This window comes from Oenanthe melanoleuca, chromosome 6, assembly GCF_029582105.1.
Source record: "Oenanthe melanoleuca isolate GR-GAL-2019-014 chromosome 6, OMel1.0, whole genome shotgun sequence".
Classification (NCBI taxonomy): domain Eukaryota; kingdom Metazoa; phylum Chordata; class Aves; order Passeriformes; family Muscicapidae; genus Oenanthe; species Oenanthe melanoleuca.
The window spans coordinates 26,476,675-26,499,104 of NC_079340.1; the positions used below are offsets into that span (position 1 = coordinate 26,476,675).

Here is a 22,430-nt window from a genome sequence, read left to right on the forward strand (position 1 = left end):
CCTCTGTCCTGCACACTAACTTTTGATGGTGCTACTAAGCAGTTACCAACTACACCGGGAAGTAAAAGCATGCTTGTTTAAAGAAAAATACATAGCACATTGTAAAAAGATCTTAGAAAAACAAAACAAAACTGTGCGACTGCTTTTGGCCATTTGGATCAAATTATAACACGTGGCCCTGCAAAATAAATAGGAGTCTGTCACATTTGTATTTCTAATCTCATATTGTTCTGGGATATAAAGGCATTTAAAAATCAAAAAGCAAACAAAAATGGAGAATATTTGTTAAGGTGTCACTCTGCAAGGCACTAGTTTGCAGAGACAGTAAGTACATAATCAGGGGCAAATGGGGAGTGTGCATGCCCACAGACAGCTATTTAGTACAATTTCTGAAAGTAAAAAGCAAGTTAGTCAAAAGACCATTGGCAAAAGAAACTGTTCAATGCATTTGTACATTGAGTTAACGGTGAAGTATTTCATTAGTCATGTTTTTACTTGGTGTCTTAAAATAATCCCTTTTCTGTCTCCATATTCCCACTTAGACATTGTTCACAGACTTATTTATTTATGAAGTCTGAAGGTTAGTCCCTACCTGCTGAGACTAATTAGCCCTGTTCTTTGTGTCCTATGCAATCCTGTCTGATTAAATGTACACATTTGTTTTACTTCTTTTCATGCTTCCTTTCACTCTACTTCTGCTTTACTGATTAATATTAAAGTTGTAAGTTGCAGTGATTTTTTTTATTTCTATTTTGTCTGCATCTTTCCCTTTAGTATGCAAATTTCTATGTGAACTTTTTAATGCCTGAGAATTCGTGTTAGCCTTGTCGATCTCTGTATTATTATTTTTATTATTCTTTTTATAGAAGACAGTTTAGCTGAAACCCCCAAACTCTAAATATTGCATGACAAATTGGCTTTGTTTTGGAAACCCTATGTGCTGAATGACCCTTAGCATGAGCAGCAGGTTAGATTTCTGGAGGAATGTTTGGATTATTTAGTACAGCCTGTCCCTTGCTTTCAAACACCATTTCCATTAGGCAATTTACTAATTCCCATTGAAATTACTGTCTTCCCCCGCCCCCCTCCCCACTCCCCTCCTTTTGTTCCCTGCCCATGTTAAAGTTTCCAATTGACTCGTCCATTGTTACAATTTGTCACTGCTGGAAGATCAATTTGTTTTCCCCTTCCCCTCGCCACACTGGGTTCGGGGAACAGCTGCCATTCTCGCATCCGCGTGTCTCCGCTCCCGCTCCGCTGCGGGCAGAGCCGCGGCCGGAGCCGCCGCAGCCCCGGGACCCCGCGGGGACCCCGACCCGGACCCCCCTTCCCTTTCATTCCCCCAGCAGCCTGATGTTTACGCCACCACAACTTTCCACTTCTGAAGTCTGGGAGTCCTTGATTCTCCGTCCTGCCATGCTAATTAACTTCTTAGCAGTCACATTCCTTTTCCTCCTCTCTCTCTCTCTCTCTTTTTTTTTTTTTTTCACATCAAGGACCAGAAAACATTATGCCTTACTATAAGATAATTTGGAAATATCTGATCTTCAGCGAGTGATCTCACACATTTTCATCCTGCGTGTTATAACTATAATAAATGCAAGGACCAAGTGCTGTTGAAAAAAAAAAAAAAAAAAAAAAAAGCTTTTACTATATTCTGGTGTTTATTATGATTGGAGTTTCTTACCTCCAACGAGTGGCATGAAAAATGTTAACGGTTTAAAAAAAGCACCCACCGCACCACCCTGCCGTCACATGTACCCAAATAATAAGGGCACACAAACATCCTTCGGGAGAGCCCGGGCTGCGGGGGGATGATATGTTTATTAATGTCCAGAATGTAAAAGTTGGCGCTCCCGCAACGCGGAGTCAGGGACACCCGTTCGAGTGCTTTTCCCCTCGCTCCCCCCGTCCCGCAGCTCTGAGCCACGGCGTAAAAAAAAATTTAATTTTTCTTTTTTTTTTTTTTCTTTTTTTTTTTTTTTTTTGGCCAAGCTCTCCTCCCCTCCCCTCCTTCTGCGTCCCGGCCCCCCCAGCGGCGCCCCCGCCCCCGCTGCCCTCCCCTCGCGCTCCCGCTCCCATGCCAAAAAGGATCATTGTTAGTTTCCTACTTCCCCACCCTCCTCCTCCTCCTCCTCCCCCTCCCGCGCCCCAGACCTGTTTATTTATGCAGACGTCACCGGGGAGCCCCCGCCCTCTCCTGCATCTCATTAAGTGCCTGGTGTGTTTCTCGCTCCCTGTCAATAATCCCGGATCCCAGACTTCTCCGTTCCTCCGGATTTCGATCCCCCTTTTTCTATCTGTCAATCAGCGCCGCCTTTGAACTGAAAAGCTCTCAGTCCAACTTCAACTCACTCAAACCCGAGCGGCACAGGCTCCCCATATCCGCGGCGACTGCCCCCCCCGTCACAGCTGACTTCTGGGCTTGGTTTGTTGCATTATTTTTTTTTTTTTTTTAACCCCCCTCCCCCCCGCTGCTCCCCCCTCCCCACGGTTTATATATTTTTTATTATTATTAATTTTTCCGCGAGTGCGTGCGCGGGTGTGCGTGTGCGCGCAGTGCACGCCGAGCAGCTCCCGGGAAGAAAGAAAGAGAAAATCCCGAAGAAGGAAAGGAAGAAGCCTAAAGTCACTGGTGCAAAGGAGCAAAGAAGAGACATTTCCCTCCCCTCCTCCTCCCTCTTTTCCCCTCCCCAGGAGGAAAGAGAAGGGGAAAAAAAGAAACTTTCACCTTGGACTCTTCTTTTTTTGGTGCAAACTTTCCCCCCCCCCTCTTCTTTTTCCTTTTTCCCCCCCATTCCCCTCCTTTTTTTTTTTTTTTTTTTTTTTTTTTTTTTTTTTCTTTTGTTTTTCCCCTTCCCCTTTTTGCAAAATTGCTGCTGGTGGGGTGAAGCAGGAGGAAAATGCCGCAGCTGAACGGCGGTGGAGGGGACGACCTGGGCGCCAACGATGAACTGATCTCTTTCAAAGACGAAGGGGAGCAGGAGGAGAAGATCTCCGAGAACTCCTCGGCGGAGAGGGATTTAGCTGATGTCAAGTCGTCTCTCGTCAATGAATCAGAAACGAATCAAAACAGCTCGTCAGACTCGGAGGTACGGGGGAAGCCCCCCGCGGGGCCGTTTCGGGGAGCGGGCGGGCGGGCGGGGGCCGCGCTGTGCCCGGGGCCGGGGCCGGGGGCGCCGCGCCGGGTCCCGCTCCCGCCGGCGCCCAACTTTCTCCGCGGCACCAACTTGTAACGATGCCTTCTGTTTTGTTCTGTTTGTTTCCCCGTCCACCTCCTTCCCCGCACCTCTCCCTTCTTTTTCGCCTTTCATTCCTCCTCTTCTTCTCCCCCCCTCTATCCCCCCAAAAAAACATCCTCCCCATCCCAACCACCCCGTTCCCCAACTGCCCCACGCCGATCCCCGGCTCGCTCCCAGGCGGAGCGGCGGCCCCCGCCTCGGTCCGAAACTTTCAGAGATAAATCCCGGGAAAGTTTAGAGGAAGGTGAGTACGCGGGCCCGGCCGGCACCGCCGCCCGCCCCGCACCGCCGCCCCTCCGCCGGGCGCCCGGCTCCTCTTTTGGGGACACTTGCTAAAAAAACTTTTCCTTTCCCCCCTCTCCTCCCTTCTCTTGCCCCTGTTGCCCCTTCCTTCCCCGCTCCCGCTCGTGTCTCCCCGCCATGTTAGCTGCGAAGAGGCAAGATGGAGGGTTGTTTAAGGGCCCACCATACCCGGGTTATCCCTTTATAATGATCCCCGACCTCAGCAGCCCGTATCTGCCCAATGGATCGCTCTCTCCGACGGCGAGAACGGTAAGTGCCGTTTTTTTTCCCCTCTCTTTGCTCCCCCCGCTCGGTGCCCGGCTCCCGCCGCCGCCGCGCTCCCGGTGCCGCTCGCCCCGGCCCGGCCGCCGCCCCCTCCCCCGCGCCGCAAACTTTCCAAACTCCGCGGGCCGCGCCGGGAGGGGGTTTGTTTACACTTCGCCATGTTACTTTTTTTCTTTTTTTTTTTTTCATTTTCCCCCCTTTTGTTTCTTTTTTTTAATGGGTTTTTCTTATTTGTTGTTGTTATTATTATTTTTGTTACTTTCAGTTTTGTTGGCAGTTTTTTTTTTAGCCCTCCGCTGCGGGGGGTGGAGAAGAAAAAAAAAAGCAAACAAATTCCAAACAACACCAAAACAAAACTGGAAACAAATTTTAAAAAACCCAAGAAGTTTGGGTTTGGGTTTTTTTTTTTTTTTTTTTCCCCTCCCTCTTTTCCCTTCTCTCCCCTTGTTGGGGAGGGGGTGTTTTCTCCGCTGCTCCAAACTCCTCGTTTTCCATGGTGATCCGTCGCCTCCTGCCCTCCTCCGCGGCGGCTGGGCCGGCTCCCCCTCCCCTTTCCTCCCCCTTAACCCTCTCGTGCCCTGGCCGGGCCGGCCTGCGGGAGCGGCGGGTCCATCGTGCCCCCGGGGGTGCGCTGGGCTCGGCCCGCCCCGCTCCGCGCTCCGCTCCCTGCCCGCTGCCCTGCCCGCCCTGCCCGCGGCCCTGCCCGCCGGGCCGGGAGCGGCCCCGTCCCGCTGGGAACGGGGGGAGCGGCTCGGGCCGCCGGGCTGAGTCCGGAAACAACTCGCCTCGCTTGGCTCTGGCAGCAGCGGCAGCGGCGCAAAAAATAATCAGACAAGTCGAGCAAAATTCCTCTTGGAAGTATGCTGGCAGGAAAGCAATTTGCTGAAAGCGTCCGGTTTTTTGTTGTTGGTTTTTTTGCCTTTTTTTTTTTTTTTTTTTTTTTTTTTTTTTTTCCCCCACCAGTAACTTGGGGTTCACTGGTGTGCCTGCAGCTAGAGCGAGGTTTAGCCCGGATCCCAGAAACTTTGGGGTCTGCTGGTGGGTTTGTTGTCCCAGCTGTTTTCCCGCTTCTAGTGTCACCCACGGTGTGCTCTGCTCTGACATCAGATTTCTCAAGTGTCACCTTTTCTTTCCTTTTTTAAAGAGTTTAAAAAATTTTTCATTTTGAATGGTTAAATCCGCTGGGACTTCCAAACACCACTGATTGCTGCCGATGGCTTTAGCATTGCTGTTTTGTTTCTTCTGGGTGTTTCTGAGTCTGAAGCGTTCCCACCATCACCATGTGTGTTTATACACTTTTTTTTTTTCCTTGTGGTAACACGAGATAGCAATTTACAATAATAGATCTACTGTTGGGTAGATGTTGAAGCCGTACTAATGACTGAGGGCTTGGACAACTTCAGTATATCAGATCTACAAGTGTTTTAAAGCATTAAAATATTAAACATCGGGTCAGTCTTGTTTTCACTTAGTAAAACGTCAGTAGACACAGATTAGTAAATGCAGAGTGACAGGGAGGTTGTGAGGAAGGTTTTCTGACTTTGCATATGTTTAGGGCTGTGGCAGAGTTTAATTTTGGAAGCTTGTGAGGCTCTTTTTGCGAGGAGGTGATTTCTGGGACAGTAGCAGAGGGGTGACTGCAGTTTGCAATTGTAATGATGGGGAGGGGAATTCAGGGGCTGAATGCATTATGTTTTTTCTTTTGAATATGGTCACCCACATGTATATGGATGATGGTGATAAATTCCAAATTCCATAAGTACCGGAATCCAGATGGCAAAACAATCTTTGTTCCAAATCACTTTGTTACGAATTGTGAAGCTTTGTATTCCTTTTTTTTTTTTTTTTTCTCTCGTTTCCTACCTTCAATGCATTCCACCGTTCCAAGTGCAGACTAATAGGAAGCACACCTCTGCTGCCTTTTTCTAAAAGCATTTTTCTTACAAGAGCTACAGCTCTTTTTTCCTCATTACATTTATTGCAGATCCCCTTTCTCTTAGCATGTGGGGGTAGGATCCTTCAGCAGTTAGCTCTCCTGGAGCTTTCCTCCCCTTGCTCCCCCACCGGTAAAAAAGGCCTCCATAGGAATGTTGGGTCCGTGTGAATTAAAGGTGCTGTACAAAAGCTTACAGGTTGGTTTATTGTTGGTATAGCAGGTGGCCTGCTTGTGTTATCAGATGAATTCTGAAAGGATATTTCCACACTCAATAGGCAATTTTCTTATTTCCACATCCAGGCTCCAGCAACCTTCTCCTATCTTCTTAACCTTATTCTTTCACATTCCGTATGCTTGTTTGTTTGCCTGCCACTTAATTATAGCCAGGAAAAATTAAAGTTGTTTATTTAGGCCTGAGAGCAGAATATTATAAAGATTCAGCGGGATAGCTGTTGTCTGTCACACACTATTTTTAGGTGGATTCTAGTTCTCTGCTGTACCAGCTTTCAATTCCAGATGAACTAGATCTTTCTCTCTCCTGTTTGATTTTATTTTATTTTTAAATACGCCTTGGAAAGGTATAGATGGTTCTGCATAATTACGAATTTTATTTTTATTTATGTAGTTTTTCCTGGAGCCATATTTGTTGAGTGTTAGAGCATGCAAGGTAAAGAGGTGATGCAGATATGTAGCAAAATTGTTTTTCTTTTCCTTTTGCTGTTGTACAATCTTAAAAGTCTGTGGGTGTGGTTTTTTTGTTGTGGTTTTTTTTCCTGGATTTTTTTTTTGTTGCTTTATTTGGGGGTGTAGTGGCATTATTGTGTTTTTTGAAATGTACCTGTAATTGTCTGTTCAAGAGCAAACTTGTGGGCAGCAATTTCTCCTTTACTGCTTCAGGAATGTGAAGAATTATGAAGTATCATAAAATCTGCTTATGAGGAGTAATCTTTTCTCAAGGATAATGCTTTATATCCTGCAAACTCTTTATCAAGATTGATAGGAATAATTTTGTTTTTAAAAATCAAGGATTTTTTGCATACTGATCTTGCTGTTGATAGAATACTGTGGTGTGCTTTTGAGAATGGATGTTATTAAGTAGAGGTCTTGTCAAATAGTAATGAAGTGACGCATCTGAGAGCACCAGTTCCATCCCTGCACTTGGAGAGGGGCTGGGGTTGGCTGCATGTTATGGATAATAAAAGAGACTGTTTTCCTTTCAGAGCTGGAAAACGTAGAGGTGGTGTAGTTGATTTTTAGCTTAAATTTGGAGCTTGGTTAATGCTTTTGGTAAGCAAACAGATGCAGTGTGATGTGAGAAAACCCTGCTGGCGGATGCTCTTCTTTTTGCTAGTGCTGTTGCATCTTCCTTTCCTCTAAGTTGTTGCTGGCTGAGTGAGGCTGTAGGGGCAAGCTTGTGTTTGGCCCTGAAGTTTGGGAGTTGGGAATAGCTGTGCTGGAGCCCCATGTCCTTGATTTTTTTTTTTTTTTTATGTTTAGGAAGAAACATTTTTTTATTAATTGCCTTGAAAAACTGATGTTTTTCTTTATCTACTGAATCAAACAAAGTAATCCTTCCAAATACAAAAGCTTTAGACCCTGGGGTGTGAAGGGTTAATGGTGGTCCTTTTTTTTTTTTTTTCCCTCCCTCCAATTGTTTTGACAACACTTTTCAAAGTGTGACATTCCAAGCCCTTGCAATACAATGTAATATTACTGTAATTACACAGGTCATTACATTTTAAATAGAGAACAATAAAATGCTTATCGCCCTGAAAAAGAACAGGTGTTCTTGCCCTTCTTTGGTATTTATGCTAATTGTTTTTCATCTCCTCAGAAATATTTATGGCTGGAGTGTTAAGGTTTCAGTCTCGATGTGACAATATTAATTCTTTACTAATCTTTATGGTTGAGGTTTAATGTCTGCAGTATGGATTATAGTATTAATGTCCACCAACTAGTTTAATAATGTAGATACAACTTAATATGTCAGCACTTTGGTACTTTATGATACAGAGCTATTCAGTGGAAAATGAATTACTCACTTTGTTTAAAAAAAAATGAATGGACATGCTTTTAATAAAGTTTCTGGAATTGTGTAAAAACAAGCTGTTAAATAAGAATTGATGATCCTGTGGTGTAAATCAAATGGAACCTCCATAAAGAAACTTCCCTCGTGCTTAATTAGGTAGATTGCTGAATCACTCTGCTATAGCATTAGCATAGCTGGTGTACAGTGGCAGAATGTGTTTGTTAACTTATTTGCAGTAAAGAAGCTGATTTATTTTAATGCTTTCTTATTTTTTTTCCCTTTTCTTTTTCTTTCTTTTTCTTCTTTTTTTTTTTTGTTTTTTTTTTTTTTCCTTGATAAGATTTTATTCTGGAGCAAATGCTGCATTGCTTACTTCGTCAGTTTCTCTTCAGGGGGCTATGAAAATTAGTTAGAGAAAAGTTTCATGTTTCTGGGACCTTGCAAAACAATATAATGCAGTACTGTTACTCGAGTGTACAGGATAATTGCAGGACTGCACTTCATTAAAAATAATATTTGCTTTGGAAATCGAACAATTTTAATAGGTGCACCAGTGGCTGATCTGTAGTGAAAAAAAAAATACAGTAGATGCCTTTCCAGGTTTTTTTGAATGCATTCATACAAGGACTGTGGATGTTGAATTGGGTGGTGTGGTTTATTTTTTCCCTTCTTCCCCTTCATTTTTTGTTCAAGCAAGTATGTGCTGATTTGTCAGCTGAAGATGGAGGGGGGAAGGAATATGTTGCAGCTTTCACTGGTGCTTGTAAACCAGAATGTAGGTAAAAATGTTTTAAATTTGTCAAGACTTTCATGAGTGGGCCCCAAAACCAGATAAAAAATTTGGTGTGGAGAAAAAGGACAGCTGCAGATTTTTTGTGTGGACGTGTGTTTCTGTACCATGACTAAAAACTCTAAGGACCTTTTCCCAGCTGTCTGGGAGTTATGTGGAAGTTGGATTATTGGCAGTTAAGCATGAGACAACCTGGATTTAGCAAATGCTCTCCTACACAGGAAGCAGATGACATTATCCTGGGGGAAGGGAGGAGATCCTTCTGCAGGCACAGCCTGGGGGAGACGCCTGCTCCCCCCAGCCTCAGAGCAGCCAAAAACGAGGGCTGGCCATGGGCAGGAGAACAGAACAGCGGCCAGGCTGTCAGTTTGGGGTTTTTCACGGCTTTTTGGTGAAATCAGACTCTTTCCTTGCACATTGGGGCTGTTGTGAGAAGTTTTGCTTTGGAGGGAGTTGAGAGGTTTGGGGGGGATGTTTAAAGCTGTGTTGCCCGGGTGTCTCCTTAGTCCCAAGTCCTGGCAAATATGTAAGTAAGCCTTAAGACTTTGACTTTTAATTGGGCACATTTGTGAAGGAAATGGTTAATTTTACAACCAAAGGCAAACTTGCACCTCGACAGGTCTGCTGAAAGAAATGTGCCACAGTCGTTTGCTGGCAAGCACCGCAGGGTCATAAATCCACGGGGTTTATTTACAGCCTATAACACTTATGAATGTTAAGATATTTGACGCCACGCTGGCCTTATAATATCCAAGGTCCACAGACACTGGCAGTGGGTCAAATTTCTTTCACTAATTATAAGCAATGAGAGATGAAGTGTGGTGCTGGGGGTGTGTGGGGGAGATATGGAAATCCTTTCTCTCCCCACCTAAAAGCGAAGGATATTTCTAGTGCTCCTCCCAACTGCTGGTTTATGTTTTTGCTTTTTTTTTTTTTTTTTACATAGGCTCTGAAGTTTTATAATTAACGCTTGGTGCTGTAGAGGCTGGGGGCAGTGGGTGATGCAGCCAGGCTGAAGGAGGGAAGAAGTTTAGCACAGCTCGTGTCCTTTACAGAGGTCTCAGCAGTATTGTGCAGTATTTCCTAGATACCGGCACAAGCAAACATTTAAAGACAGATGACACCTGGAAATGTCCTTTAATTTTCTCACATACTGCTGAGCTGGGGAGGAAAAAAAAAAACTGCCTCAGGTTTTATGCAGGAGGAGGATGCTTGGAAATACGTGTGTTAGGCTGGTTTGTGTGTATAAAACAGAGGCTCTTAGAAAGCAGCAAAAGCCACGTTAAGGGAAAACATGCGCGGAATGAATGAAGATGTTGAGGTTCCCGGCAGGTTTCAGGGGAGAAGCCCTGTGTCCTGCTGGAAGGGACAATGTGGGATGGACGTGTAGGTCAGCGTGGAGGGGAGCAGGGGGACGTGCACAGGGTGGTGTTTTGGGAGGGGTTAACTGGGGGGAGGCACTGCCAGAGCAGGGGGGCCACTGGAGAGTAATTGGAGGACAAAGGAGGGATGTTGGAGCGTGAGGAGAAATTGTAGAAACTTGGGGGGGCGGGGGGGAAACGCCAGTGTTTGAATGGATGGTTGGAGGGGAAGCTTGGGATCTGGGGATTGACTCTTAAGTGTCAGGAGAGTCTGGGGCCCGAGAAGAAACAGTGCTTGGCTCAGCAAAGCTCGCTGTTCCCGGCTCACTCCCCATTACACACGCTTTGCTAGAGTGGACGGTCAGATTTGAAGTGCTGTTGTCTTGTCTGTGCTGTGTATGTGTGTGTTTTAACAAGATAATGTGATTACTCAAATATGCCTAGGTGTTACTTTTAGCTTTAATTTCTTCAGCAGTTGATTTCAGGTTCCCCATAGGTTACTGTTGTGCTTGGAGACTAATTTAAGAAAAGGCAGGGTTATGTGTGTGGTGGAAAGCTGCACTCCTTTGGCCATATGTTTTTCTTCTAGAGCCATGTAAAGCCTGACTTTTTTTTTTTTTTTTTAAAAAAGGGGCTGTCAATTCGGCTCTTCCACAAATAGCTGTACAGTTTTGTTGAAGGTTTTATGCATTTCCCTAATCAATGGAGCGCTGTGACTTATTAGCCCCCGGGGACAGATCCGAATCCCCCAGCGCTGCTGCAAAGCTGGTGTGGTATTGTACCTTTTTAACAGGTTATCAACAAGGATGTTCCTCTCATTCCCAAGATGCTTCCCACCCGTTCCAGCATCTCCCCCCACCCCGTGATTCTATCCGGCAAAATCTGTTCAGTCTCACGCCTTTGTTTTAGGCTGGCTAAACCCTCGACCCTTATTCTTTGTGGGGTCATGCTCAGGCAACTGGGCAGTGCTGAATGAGTTAAGTCGCTGGCTGAAGTTTGGCTTCATGCAACTAAATTTGAGGCCTGGTAGGCATTAGCAGGGCACAGCACATTTACAGAGCTTAATTAGTACGCGCTGTAATTGTTCATGGTCTGCCAGAAGGAGTAATGTTCAGGAAAAGTGGAGTCGTTCTTCTGCAGTCTTTAGTTTTAAAACGATAAATCACTTGCATATTTGTGCAGTGATTCAAATGGAGCTGAGACCTCTCCATCTCAACATGTGGTAAATTGTAAAGTCAATGAATTGCAGATGTAGGGTACAGCAGATTCTCTAAGAAAATGCAGAATGAATGGGAACGGGTGATGCTATAAATACGGACTGAGAAGATAACTGGGTTTCTGCTTGCTGTGCCAAGTATGATAAACTAAAGATATTAGCAATTTTCTTCTAAATGTATTTATTTTAAATATCTTTAAACTAAGTGTAGGGGTACCATGTTACTTCACTTAGTGAGGTTTTTATTAATGTTCCAGAACAATGGGTTTCATATGGAAATGCGCGTGATAGCCATATTAATATAAATTAATTCATCATGGGTAATACTGTAGCTGTTACCGGAGGAGTTTACAGTGCTGGGACACTTTAAAGTGTGGCTGCAGCAACCTACAAGAAATGTTGTGGTAGAGGATGCCTCTATATCCTAGTTGAGGGAGGTGCTGGGATTGTTATGTATCTCACCATAGCATTTTGTATCTGTCTGTGATTCCTTCCATCTTCAGAGAGACTTTTTGGGTGTGCTAATCCAACAGCCTAGAGCCTATTTTAAAAAAGCAAAACACAAACAAAACGGTGCTATACAGACTGACATCGTAAATGCTTCTTATTGTTTCTTTTTCTTTTTTTTTTTTTTTTTTCAATGCGGAGAATGTGTGTCACTCTTACTGCTGTGAAATCTTGTCTTCCTTGGGCTTGGTCCAAGATCCATTGAAGTCAGTGGAAAAAAGGCTTCTATTAATAACGAAGGGCTTTGCAGCAGGCCCCGTGTGTCTTGAACCAATGGCCAAGTTCTTCAAAAGTGGATGAAGGCACTGAGAAAGCCAAACTCAACTAAATATGATATTGATGTATTGCTGCTTCTTCGTGGTCCTTTGCTGCTAGGGAGGGGGTGGGGGAGGGAAGTAAAGTTACATTTCCAATGATGCATTCTTGAATGAGCTCCTGCTTCTGCAGGATCCCACTTTCCCACAGAAGTGTGGAGCATCCTGGCAGGATCAGGGTTTGGTCCCAGGCTGTGTTGCATGTCAATTCTGCTTTTCTAATATGAGTAGGTGGATTTGTATGGAAGTTGTAAAAGTTAATGATTGTTCTCTGACTCATATGCTGCTGGCTTCAGCAAAGAAGAAATGATGACAGGAAAATGATAGAAATTATAGGAGCCAAGTAGGCTTTGAGTGGAGAATGGATTTATGTTGTTTGAAATGCCTTTGCTGCTTGGTGAAGGAAGTGTGAGGAGGGAGAAGATGGGAGGGCAGTTTCTTTTTGGGGTCAGATGTTTTGGGTACCAAACTCCTGCAGGCATTCAGCTAGGGAGTGAGGCTGAATTCAGGAGGGACTCTTGTTGGACTTAACCATTTTGTTCTTCCTACTGACACAGTTAGTCCTGCCTAACTGTTTTCCCCTCTTGGCAGAACAGGTTTTAGTGCCCTAGGCTTTATGGGAAGTACAATTGCTAACAAGTAGGAATATATAAATGTCCTCAACTTGTGTCTATCTCACAGCTTTGTAGGTCTTTTCAAAGTATCTGTGGCATGAAAGATGCTATATAAAACAAAATCATTCTCTGCTGCTTAATTCACTATTGGTGGTGATGCAGCAGAGACACCAAGAAAACCCAAACTAAATCAGAAAACAAATTAAAAAAACCCCAAAAGTCCAAAAGGAGGATGTGGAGAGTAATAAAGTAATAGAAATTGCCAATCTGAAAATACTGCAAAGGGACTTTCTGGAGAATATGAGAGATTCTTGGATGTTGATACAATAGAAACAAATTGTCCTATTTTAAGAAAGGAAAAAATAAAGCAAGAAAAGGTGGAGGCGTCCCTCTTGGAGCTCATCTAAACTCCCACTGGAGTCAGTGACTCCTTAAAGAAGGATCTGGAAAAGTCTGAGACTATAGGCTTTTCTGTCCTGGAGAAAAGCCACTACATTGATTTCTGTTTTAACTGATAATAATATTTAATAAAGGTTCTCTTGGAACTGCTTTAAACCCTAGCCTGAATAATTTTAACTTGGTTAAATGAGCAAACTGGTTTGGGAGCGTAGACAGTAAGAGGTTTGCATTGGTTTAATTAGATTTAAGAGATTTATAAAACCAGGACCACTGCTCTGACATGGGCAAGGTCTGGAAGTCAGCATATAGATGATGCATTGATCTACACCCAGGCTGAACAGACAGCTATTGAAACTGCTCTATTATAAATGTTTGCCAATATTAAAGAATCCAGGGGAACGTATGACCTTGAATGAGCACATCAGAAGAATAAGATGGCAGTCAGTGTTTCTACCTTTGTTTTCTATGGGACATTTACAGGAAGGTTATCTCCTTTTCAGAGGAGTTACAGATTATAGTTGTCTGTCTGGAAGTCAAGCTCTTTGAGGTTTTTATTATTATTAACCAAATGTCTTAGTTTACTTCAATCCCTGCTACATTCTCCCTCTGGATTTTTATTAATTCTTAAACTACACCATAAACTATAGCTTGAATCATGTCTGTCAGTTAAAATAAAAAAGGATACTTACAGGAGCTAGTCACAAACATAACTGCTGCATTGGTCACAAACCACTGTGTAAAGAATATCCACAGAGATTATTTTATCTGGATAGCAGCTAAATATCTTTACAATCCCCAGGGTTATTAAAGGCCAAGTGCTTAGTATATGTAGTTAGTTTATTTTCCATTGTATTCTGTTGCTCGACTACAGTACTTGAAAGTACTTTGTCTTTAATTTCATTAATGTGAAATTAAATTTAATAAATATGGAATGAAAAAGTGGAGCGTAGAACCTGGGTCTCACTGGGTGGTTGTAAATGGAAAGCAGTGAGTTGCTGTGCTGCTGGTGTGCCCAAATGTGGGCACTGGGCTGGCTGCACAGGTACATCTGTGTATATGCATGTGATGTATATTGTTCTTGAATGCACACTTGGTTATCAGGTGTCTATTCAATTTTAATTGACAATATGAGATTCCTGTGGTTGCTCTGTGCACAGATTGCCTTGGGGCTCTACAGGGTTTGTGGGAAGAAAAGCCTTGACAAGTTTCCATTAAGCCCTGAATCAGGCAGTTGGAAAAGAGGAGAATGAAAGGAGCTGAAAAGAGGGACAACTTGTTAGTGTTGCATTCTGCGTTTGCAACGAGAAACCTCTTTTAGACAAGAGTGGTTCTCAGGCCAAGAATTTCAAACTCGCGGAGAAACCTGTCCAGAGCACAAAAGTTGTTTGAACGGGGTGCAGAATTGTCACAGTAATTAGAGCAATCTCCGTTTACTGAGTGGCAGCCTTTATAAAGGACAGGGGATAAAGGGTTCAAATTCATCTTTCTCTCTCTGATTCACTTCTGATGAACTGCCTCTGTGTATGTGTGTGTATATGGAGGAGTGTGTGTGTGTGGCCACATTTTCAACTACTCATCATTTGATTGTCCTTGTTTTAAAAGAAGGAGTTAGGTTTCTTCTTCCTGCCTCCAATGGTGTTTTTAGGCTTTTTTTTTTTTTTTTTTTTTTTTTTTTTTTTTTTGTGCTGTCATTTGATTTACCAGAATAAGAGGATGTTTGGGAAAATGCACTTCTGCTGTGGTGGGGGGGGAGCTCCAAATATTTCTGTTGTTTTCTGCTCTTATTCAGTCCTGCAGGTTTGACTTTTAGGAGCAGTCCTATTATTTTTAAAAGGATTACTTGTGGAAGCAGGAAAAGTGAATGGATAAGGCTTGGGCCCTTATAGTTTATCCTCTTGCCACTGCAAGGTCTGTCCAGAACTCCTGAATCAGCTGGAGTTTTGCCATTGCTCTTATTAGGAGAAGGATCAGGCCCGTGGATTACATGAGACTGAGTCTTGTGAACAAGCCAAATGAAACTGTAAAATTCAGGATTGTTTTTGTGCACCATGCAGGAGCGTCTGGAGGACTCAGTCTGGGCTCCTCTTGGTCAGACACTGCACAGAGAAAAATGGGAGTGAATGAGTGAGTGAGCAGTGTGGGTGTTCTTGCCTGAGGAAGAAAATGTGACTGCTGAATTTCCTGTACGCCTTTACTCCTAAAGAAAAGAAAATACCAAGCTCCTTGAGTTTCTTAATTAATCATCCTGGGTGTAATGTTGGCAATTTTGATTCCATTTAAATAGGTTTTGTGATTGCCTTTTATTTGTTCTCCCCAAAATAATGTAGGATCTCCACTTTGTTAAGGTTTGGAGCTGGCAGCCTTGGCTAATTTACTTAATCATTTAGTCAGTGTTGTGTTTCTCCCCTTCATTCACCTCTGCATCTGAATGCAGAGGGAGAGAGAACGGAGCAATTTAGGCTGATGTCTTCACCCTGCCTGGTGTTTCTCTGTATCACATTGCCTCCAGGACCTCTGGCACGGCTGCTCAGGTGTTTTATTGGCGCCCTGTGGGTGCTGGATGTCTTCTCCCCTCTTCTGGAGAGCTGGGGTCAGCCAGCAACTACATTGGTATATACTGATATATACATCCTGAGGTATGGATGGGCCAAGGTCTTGCTCTGGGTTATGGATACATTGTTAAAGCAAATAGTCATGGCTGTGAAAATTGTATCTCTTGTGTAGTTTGATTTTTTTTTTTTCCCTTTCATCCCCCTTCCATTACTTTCCACTTAATAATGATGATGATGAAGAATTTGGCTGGATCTCCTTATGTTTTAGTAGAAAGCAGACTTCTTTATTTTTTTTTACACGTGGTTGTGCCCTAGCATGAAAAACTACAAAAAAATTACTTGTCTTGGAGACTGCATTGTAAAAATGCCTATTAATGTTCAGTAGCATGTGATCCCCTAGTTCAGTTGCCTTGTCTGTGAGCATGGTGTCTGAATATGGCAGGGCTTTCAGATCATGGAGAAGCTGTCTTGGAGTTGCAAAGAGGAGTTGGGAGATGCTGATTTTCCTAGAAGTGATGCTGAATTGCTCTGCAGTGTTGGAGCATAGAGTGGGGTTTGTGTGTTGGACAATGCCATGGTCAGGTTGAACAATGTCTCCTTTTTTAGATGATGCTATTTTGTCTCAACCATTGATGGTATGCAGATCAATTGTGGTGTCTACCATCCCAAAAGAGTACCAGTGTGGTACTAATTGTACCAGGACTAATGGTTGTTGAGAATGTGCTTGTTGCAAATGATGGACCTCTCTTGAACGTGGCTTCCTCAGTCTTAGCCCTTGTCCATTATTTTCTCAGCTGGTAATTAATTTCTTTGTTAATTTGTCAGGCATATGCCAGTAACAGGCATATCTTCAGTGTTGAGTTCTCTGTAGTAATTCTGCATCACTGAGGAGTAATTGCTGGCCCTATAAAGTCACTGATCTCATTCATTTGCCAGCTGGATAAGATTTCCCATTAGACTGTAGTGACCAAGTTATCCATCACAACAAAGCCTAACCATGTCCATGTCCTGTGGCTTGGTGCCTGGAGAAAGAGGGCTGGAGGAAGCTGAAGTGGTGGTTGCAAGCCAGAGCTCATGACAGCAACAGCAAGATTTTATTTGATTTTGCAGCTGTGTAACATCCAGCTCAGCCTGGAAGAACAGCTGTCAAGTTTAGTTGAGGTGGCAACATGGAACAGAGGATGTCCTCTCCTTGTTGTGTGGCATTTCCTCAGTCCTGCCTGGCTCTGGTTTGCTTTCCTGCCTGCTGTTGGAATTTGTGGCTGGAGAAGCAGTTTGGAGGTGCTTGGGGCAAACCCCAGTCCTGCACATGCTCTGGGCTTGTCTCCATACCAGCCCTCTGAGGAATTGTCCTCAGCCCAGCTGGGTCTGTGCTTTTGGGCTTGAAGGATCATGGCCTAAGTTGTGATCCCATGAGGAAACTTATAAAGTTTATTTTGGAAGCAAAATCCTTGGTGAAGCAGGAAGGAGGCTAAAAAGAATACTGGGGAAATGGTGCAAATGAGAAGCAACTTCTTCATTTACACTCTGTGCTACTGCACTGGTTTGTGGATCTAAGTAGAAAATGGGCAGTATTTAGAAATCTCCTGAGTTTCCTGCCAGCATCTGCACATGCCTAAATACCTTTGAAATTTGCTTTTGTGTTTTGGGTTTTTTTGTTTCCTGCTCCTTGAATATTTAGCTAATGCCACAAGGAGTGAGCTGAAGTCTTGCTTTTTTTTTTTTTTTTTTTTTTTTTTTTTTTTCCCTTTGCTGTTGGAATTGTTTGTTAAATTCCAATTACAGGGCTTGTTCTACACCTGTACAAACCCACAGCCATTGTTAAGGGAATAATTTGAGGACAATGGGGTTAACGCAGGTGTACACAAGTGCAGAATTTGGATTGCAAAGTCCTTTTATTACTCTGTGAGCATAAGAAAGAGAAATGAATTCAGCTTAATTTTCTGATCCTAGATAAAATTTGTAGGACGAGGATTTGGAGGAAGGGTAAATGGGGAGGGGAATAAATGTCTGAACATGTTGAGACATTGCACTGAATGCATATGAAACAGAAAGTTGAAAGGAAATAAACACTACACTCCTCTTTCCTCCCTACCTCATCCTCATACCACTTTCATGGAGTCACTTTTCAAGGTATAGCTGCACGAGGTGGCTGGCAATGATCTTGCACACTGATTGCCTTCGGAGTGATCACATCTCAGCCTGGGTGTTTGCATGGAGCTGAGGTGCTGGGGCACTCTGGTGCTTTGTGGTGCCAGCAGTCACCAGCCCCTGCTGCAGTGTTCTGATACAATCAGCAGGTTGCATCAGGTGTGTGTTCACGTGGCCATGCTGTGTTTGGTAGGAGCACCAAAGGCCCTTGGGATGTCTGGCTCCCCAGATGAGTTTTTTCCTCTAAAGCTGAAGGTGTGTGTAGTTCCCAGAGAACCTTCAGAGATGGCAAGAACACCAATACAGCCAGGAGCATGCATGAAGTGCTAAAGCCTGTAGGACACCTCTTTTTGGTATTCTGTTATGTTGATGCAGAGATTTACAGTTTTGTGTAGCTTCCTGATTATCTAGCAGAGGGTTATCTTTCTTTGGGGTAGTTCCAGTAATGGCTAAAAGAGGTTTTTGCAGAATGAAAGCCAAGATCCTTGTCCCTGCTGTCAGAAGTGGTTGTAACTTGAGATCGGTTTCCCTTGCAGTTTCATCTTATTTCAGTTTCTTTCCTGCTCTTGTGAGTTCCTCCAGGCACAGGTCAAACTTTCTCTATTATATGAAGTACTCTGTGCATTTGGGATACAATAAACTAATAAGTAGGAATGATGGTTAGTGATTAGATAAATGTTCAGATCAGTTTATCCTCTCAGTGGTTCTCCTGTTAGAACTAATCCTGACTGCTACAAATAGGTTTGGTATTTGGCATTTCAGCTCATGTAGGAGGGGAGAAAAAGGCTGTTGCCTGTGAGATGGCTCAGAAATTACTTGCTATTCTTTTTCAACGAGCAATAACTCAGCTGAGTAGCACAACAGGAGGCTCAGGTATGGGGCTGTTTCATCAGGAGAGAAATCAGCAGTTGCCTCTTGCTTGTGCACCAAAGGAGTTGTGGTTGTACCTCTGCCCAGAGGAGGATGAGTTATCCTCCAAACAATGTCAGGCAGCCTGGCTTATACTGGGGAAACAATCAGAGCTCTTTATTAAAGGCTAATTTGAAGTTACAGACTGAAATATTTCTTACTGATTGGAGGTTGTCTGGAAGGTGGTAAAAAGTCCTTTATGATGTGCCATGAACCACTAGAGATATGTATTTTTCTCTCTGGTGGGTGGTGTGACCTTCTCCTGCTAAAGAGTGTAGTTGCAGTAGGATAATGAGTAGTGATTTGTCTTAAAACTTTAAGAAGATTAACCTCTGAATTGCAAACTTGTTGAGGTTGTTGAGGTGATCTTATTTCTGGCAGGTGATATAAGGTAGTGGTTATGGTGATTCTTTGCAGTTATGTGGATTTTACTGAAGCAAGTTAAAGACTTATTATGGAAGTAGAGGAAGGAAATTAATTAAAAAATGGTTTAATGATCTCTTTTTGCCTGAATGGGAGTACACTGACCTAACAGAAGATGGAACTGGTGTTGGTTTGCTTTTCCTCAGTATTTACCAATATAGATTGTATTAATTTCTGCTGTTTGCCTCTGTTTCTTTGTTACTCAAGCAGAGTTATGTACCTGCCTTGGAAATTTGTATAATTCAGCCTGTTCCATGCTATATACAGTCACTTCAGCCTTATGTGTTGCATAGCAGCTAGGTGGGATCACCTTTTGAGAACTAAATGACTTTTTTCTTCTCCTGTAGTAAGATTTGTCCCTTTACTGGGGATGCCTGAGCAGGCAAGGTGGGCACTGGGAGGGATCTTGTTCTCTCTGGTCTGGACAAAGACTCAGGTCCAGGGACAGCTGATTCCAACTGGTTTTCAGGGAAAAAACAGGGAATGTGGCCTCCTGTGCTGAAAAAAGCCAAGGAGTGATGTCCTTTAGATGACAGAGGCAGAGAGCAGCAGTTAACATGTGGTGCTACTTGAGTGCTTTTATGACTTGGAGGAACCCTGCCCACCCAAAACAAGGCCCAGATTTCAGATTTAATTTATACTTCTGGGCCTGCAAAACCTGACAGAGTGCTTCATTCTAGAACTGCAGTAGAAATACTTGGTTTTAATCAAATGAGCACATCAATGTGGTCATAGGTACCAACATCTTGGAACAGTTGGAAACAGGAGAGGAACTACATCTGAACTAAAATGAAGCTGGCTTTTGTGTAGTGTTTTGGATGGCTTAACAGCTACAAATTTATGAAGACATAATTAGCTACTTTTCAGGGTAATGGTTCATTTTTAACATAAACTTCTGTTTAAAAGCTTCAATAAATGTTTGCAGATTTTATACAAGTAGTACTAAAAAACTGTGCTATAAGCCCTGAAAATATTTAAATAGAGCTAATTATGAACCAGAGGTTTAGTGCAGAAATCTGGAAGGGATTGATAGGAAACTGTTAAGTTCTGTTATATATTAAAATAGTATGTTAATATCTATATCAACATCTATAATCTATATAACACTGATATTTATAATATTTTTAATGCTGATATGTATTTAATATATATAAACACACATAAGTGTTTTAAGTATATATATTGAGATTTCTTTTTTCTGCAAACTTGAGGTCATGGCAACATTTGAGAACCAAGTACACGATTATTTTCTAGTAGTTTTGGAGGATTCTTTGTAGGGGAGGGCCTGTCTGTCTGTGTGAGAACAAGCACTGCCATTAGGTGCTGTGCTCAGTGGTCACTATGAATAAGCCTTGTGGTTTCCTCTAGATCACCCAAAATTAGGCCATTTGAAGACAGGACTGGCTGCATTGCTCGGCCATCTCAGGCCATGGGCATGACTGTGACAAGGCAGCACTGGTTTCTGACTAAGATTGTGAAGATGGGTGCTCATGTGGGAGAGCACAGACACTTCTCATACAAGCAGAGATTTTCTGGGCTTGTGGTAAGCTGGGCTGTGGTCCCCCAGAGCCCTCCTTCAGCTGCAGTTATCATCATGGGTGATGCTCTGACAGCTGGAGCTCCAGAGGTAGCTGGCTGCTGGGACTTGTCATGCACAGAAGCAAGAAAACTGTGTCTTGGTGCTGGCTGTGGGATAATACACTTGGTGCTGCCCTGTAGGGCTGTCTGTGTGATACTGGATGTGCCCAGGTATTCTGTGTGCTCCTGGTGGCTCACCAGGGTTCATAGGGCAGCATGGCTGAGAAAATGCTGCTGGAGTCTTGAGTATGTTCCTTGACATTTTTGAGTAAATGTGGCCTTTAAGCCAAAGTGCTTGTGCTGTGTCTGTGTGCTCTGAGGGAAGTTCACGCCCAGGGAGGATGGCCACAGCCCTGGGAAGGGGACCACTCTGCAGGCCAAGCTTCCAGCTCGAGTTCCAGTGCAGCCACAGCCCTTCGTGAGGCATCCTGATGGGCCCATGATATTTAGATGTGCCTCTGGTAATATAATCAGCTGCCACCCACTACTCAGCTTCTAAGCTGATCCTAAAATAACCTTTGGTAGAATGACACATGTGAAGCTTCTCTCTGCTCCAGTTTAATCTCCTGTACACAGTCTCAGTGTAATGTTTATATGACAGTCATAAGGAAGGCTCTGTAGGTGTATCCAGACCTTTTATGAGAGCATGGCACGACATCATTTATCTCCCTTCTCCTTGGCGTTCTTGTCTCTGCTTTCAGTTTTGAAATTAGAACTGGTGTGGACCTGCCCCATCTCATGGATGGGGTGTGAGCTTCCACTTCTCCAACTTGCTGAGTGCTCAGTGTTCTTTTCTGAGGACACATGGTTTGGACTTTCCCTTTTTTCCCCTGCTGATCTTTCACAAGAATAATAAACCACAAACGGATGTTAATGGCTCCATGCATGGATTATATGTATGTGTGCATATATAGGCTGTCTGGTTCCTGAGAAGACTTTATTGGCATAAATTTGGAATATTTACAAGTGGCAAATTCATTGGTGAGATTATGCAGCCCAGACTAAATGAGCTCTGAAGGGCATTTATAACACCTTCAGACAAACTAGCCTTTTTGTTTACAGCAAAGGGGTTTATGTGTGTGTGCCTGCATATATATATATATATATATATATATAAAATATAAGTATGTGTCTATGCCTTTTTTCTTTCTCTGAAATACAGAAGTAGCATTAATATTTCTGCTGCTGGCTATCCATAAAAAACACAGCAACCCTGAAATGACAGGGAAGCTGTCATGTGAGTGCAGTATAGGAATGCCTGCCTGTCACTTTTATAAAGTGGCATTCCAAGGTGGTCAGCCAGGCCCCCTGGAAGCTCCTGAGGGACTGTAGGTAGTGCTGAGGTTTCCTGTGTGCTTTGCTGGGGTTTGAGGGGCATCTTCCCCAGCTGAGTGGTGAAATGCAGCTTCTTGAGCCAGTGCCTCAGACTCTCAGTGCTCACAGAGGGCACACAAGAAATGGAGCTTAAAATCCTTTGTTTTCTTTGGCCAACAGCTTGAGGGGCAAGAGGAGAAGAGAAGGAGGGTGGAAGAGTGGAGAGCAGAAAAATGCCCTTTTGTAGTAGATTGAAACAAAACAACATCCAAGAAACATTGGGAGGTTGAAAGCAGTTCGTAGGGCTTGTGTGTTAGAAGCAGTCCCAGCTGAGAGATGTTGCTGAGCAGAGTTCAAGCAAGGAGGCCAAAGGTGCAGCATAAATATAGTTTGTCAGATTGTTGCTGAAATAGATGAACATTATTCCAAGCAATAATCATAACTATGTACATGGCATAAATACAGTCATTGGGTGATGCCATGAAGTACTTAATGGCTTGTAGTCATTGTGCCTTTTGACCTGGAAGG

General features: G+C 43.4%; 1 protein-coding gene across 16 annotated transcripts in view; it reads left to right on the forward strand.

Annotated features, from left to right (window-relative positions):
- The first annotated feature begins 2,156 nt into the window (after nucleotides 1-2,156).
- The window catches only part of TCF7L2 (transcription factor 7 like 2), a 173,001-nt gene continuing 152,727 nt past the window's right edge, over nucleotides 2,157-22,430 (forward strand). For 8 of the 16 annotated variants that reach the window (XM_056494562.1, XM_056494559.1, XM_056494558.1 and 5 more), the window contains exons 1-3: nucleotides 2,158-3,092; nucleotides 3,420-3,486; nucleotides 3,670-3,794. In XM_056494562.1, the coding sequence (XP_056350537.1) occupies nucleotides 2,904-3,092; nucleotides 3,420-3,486; nucleotides 3,670-3,794 (381 nt within the window). In that variant the 5' untranslated portion in view covers nucleotides 2,158-2,903. Of the gene's footprint in view, nucleotides 3,093-3,419; nucleotides 3,487-3,669; nucleotides 3,795-22,430 lie in introns of all 16 variants that reach the window. The other 8 variants (XM_056494554.1, XM_056494555.1, XM_056494564.1 and 5 more) reach the window with 3 other exon arrangements.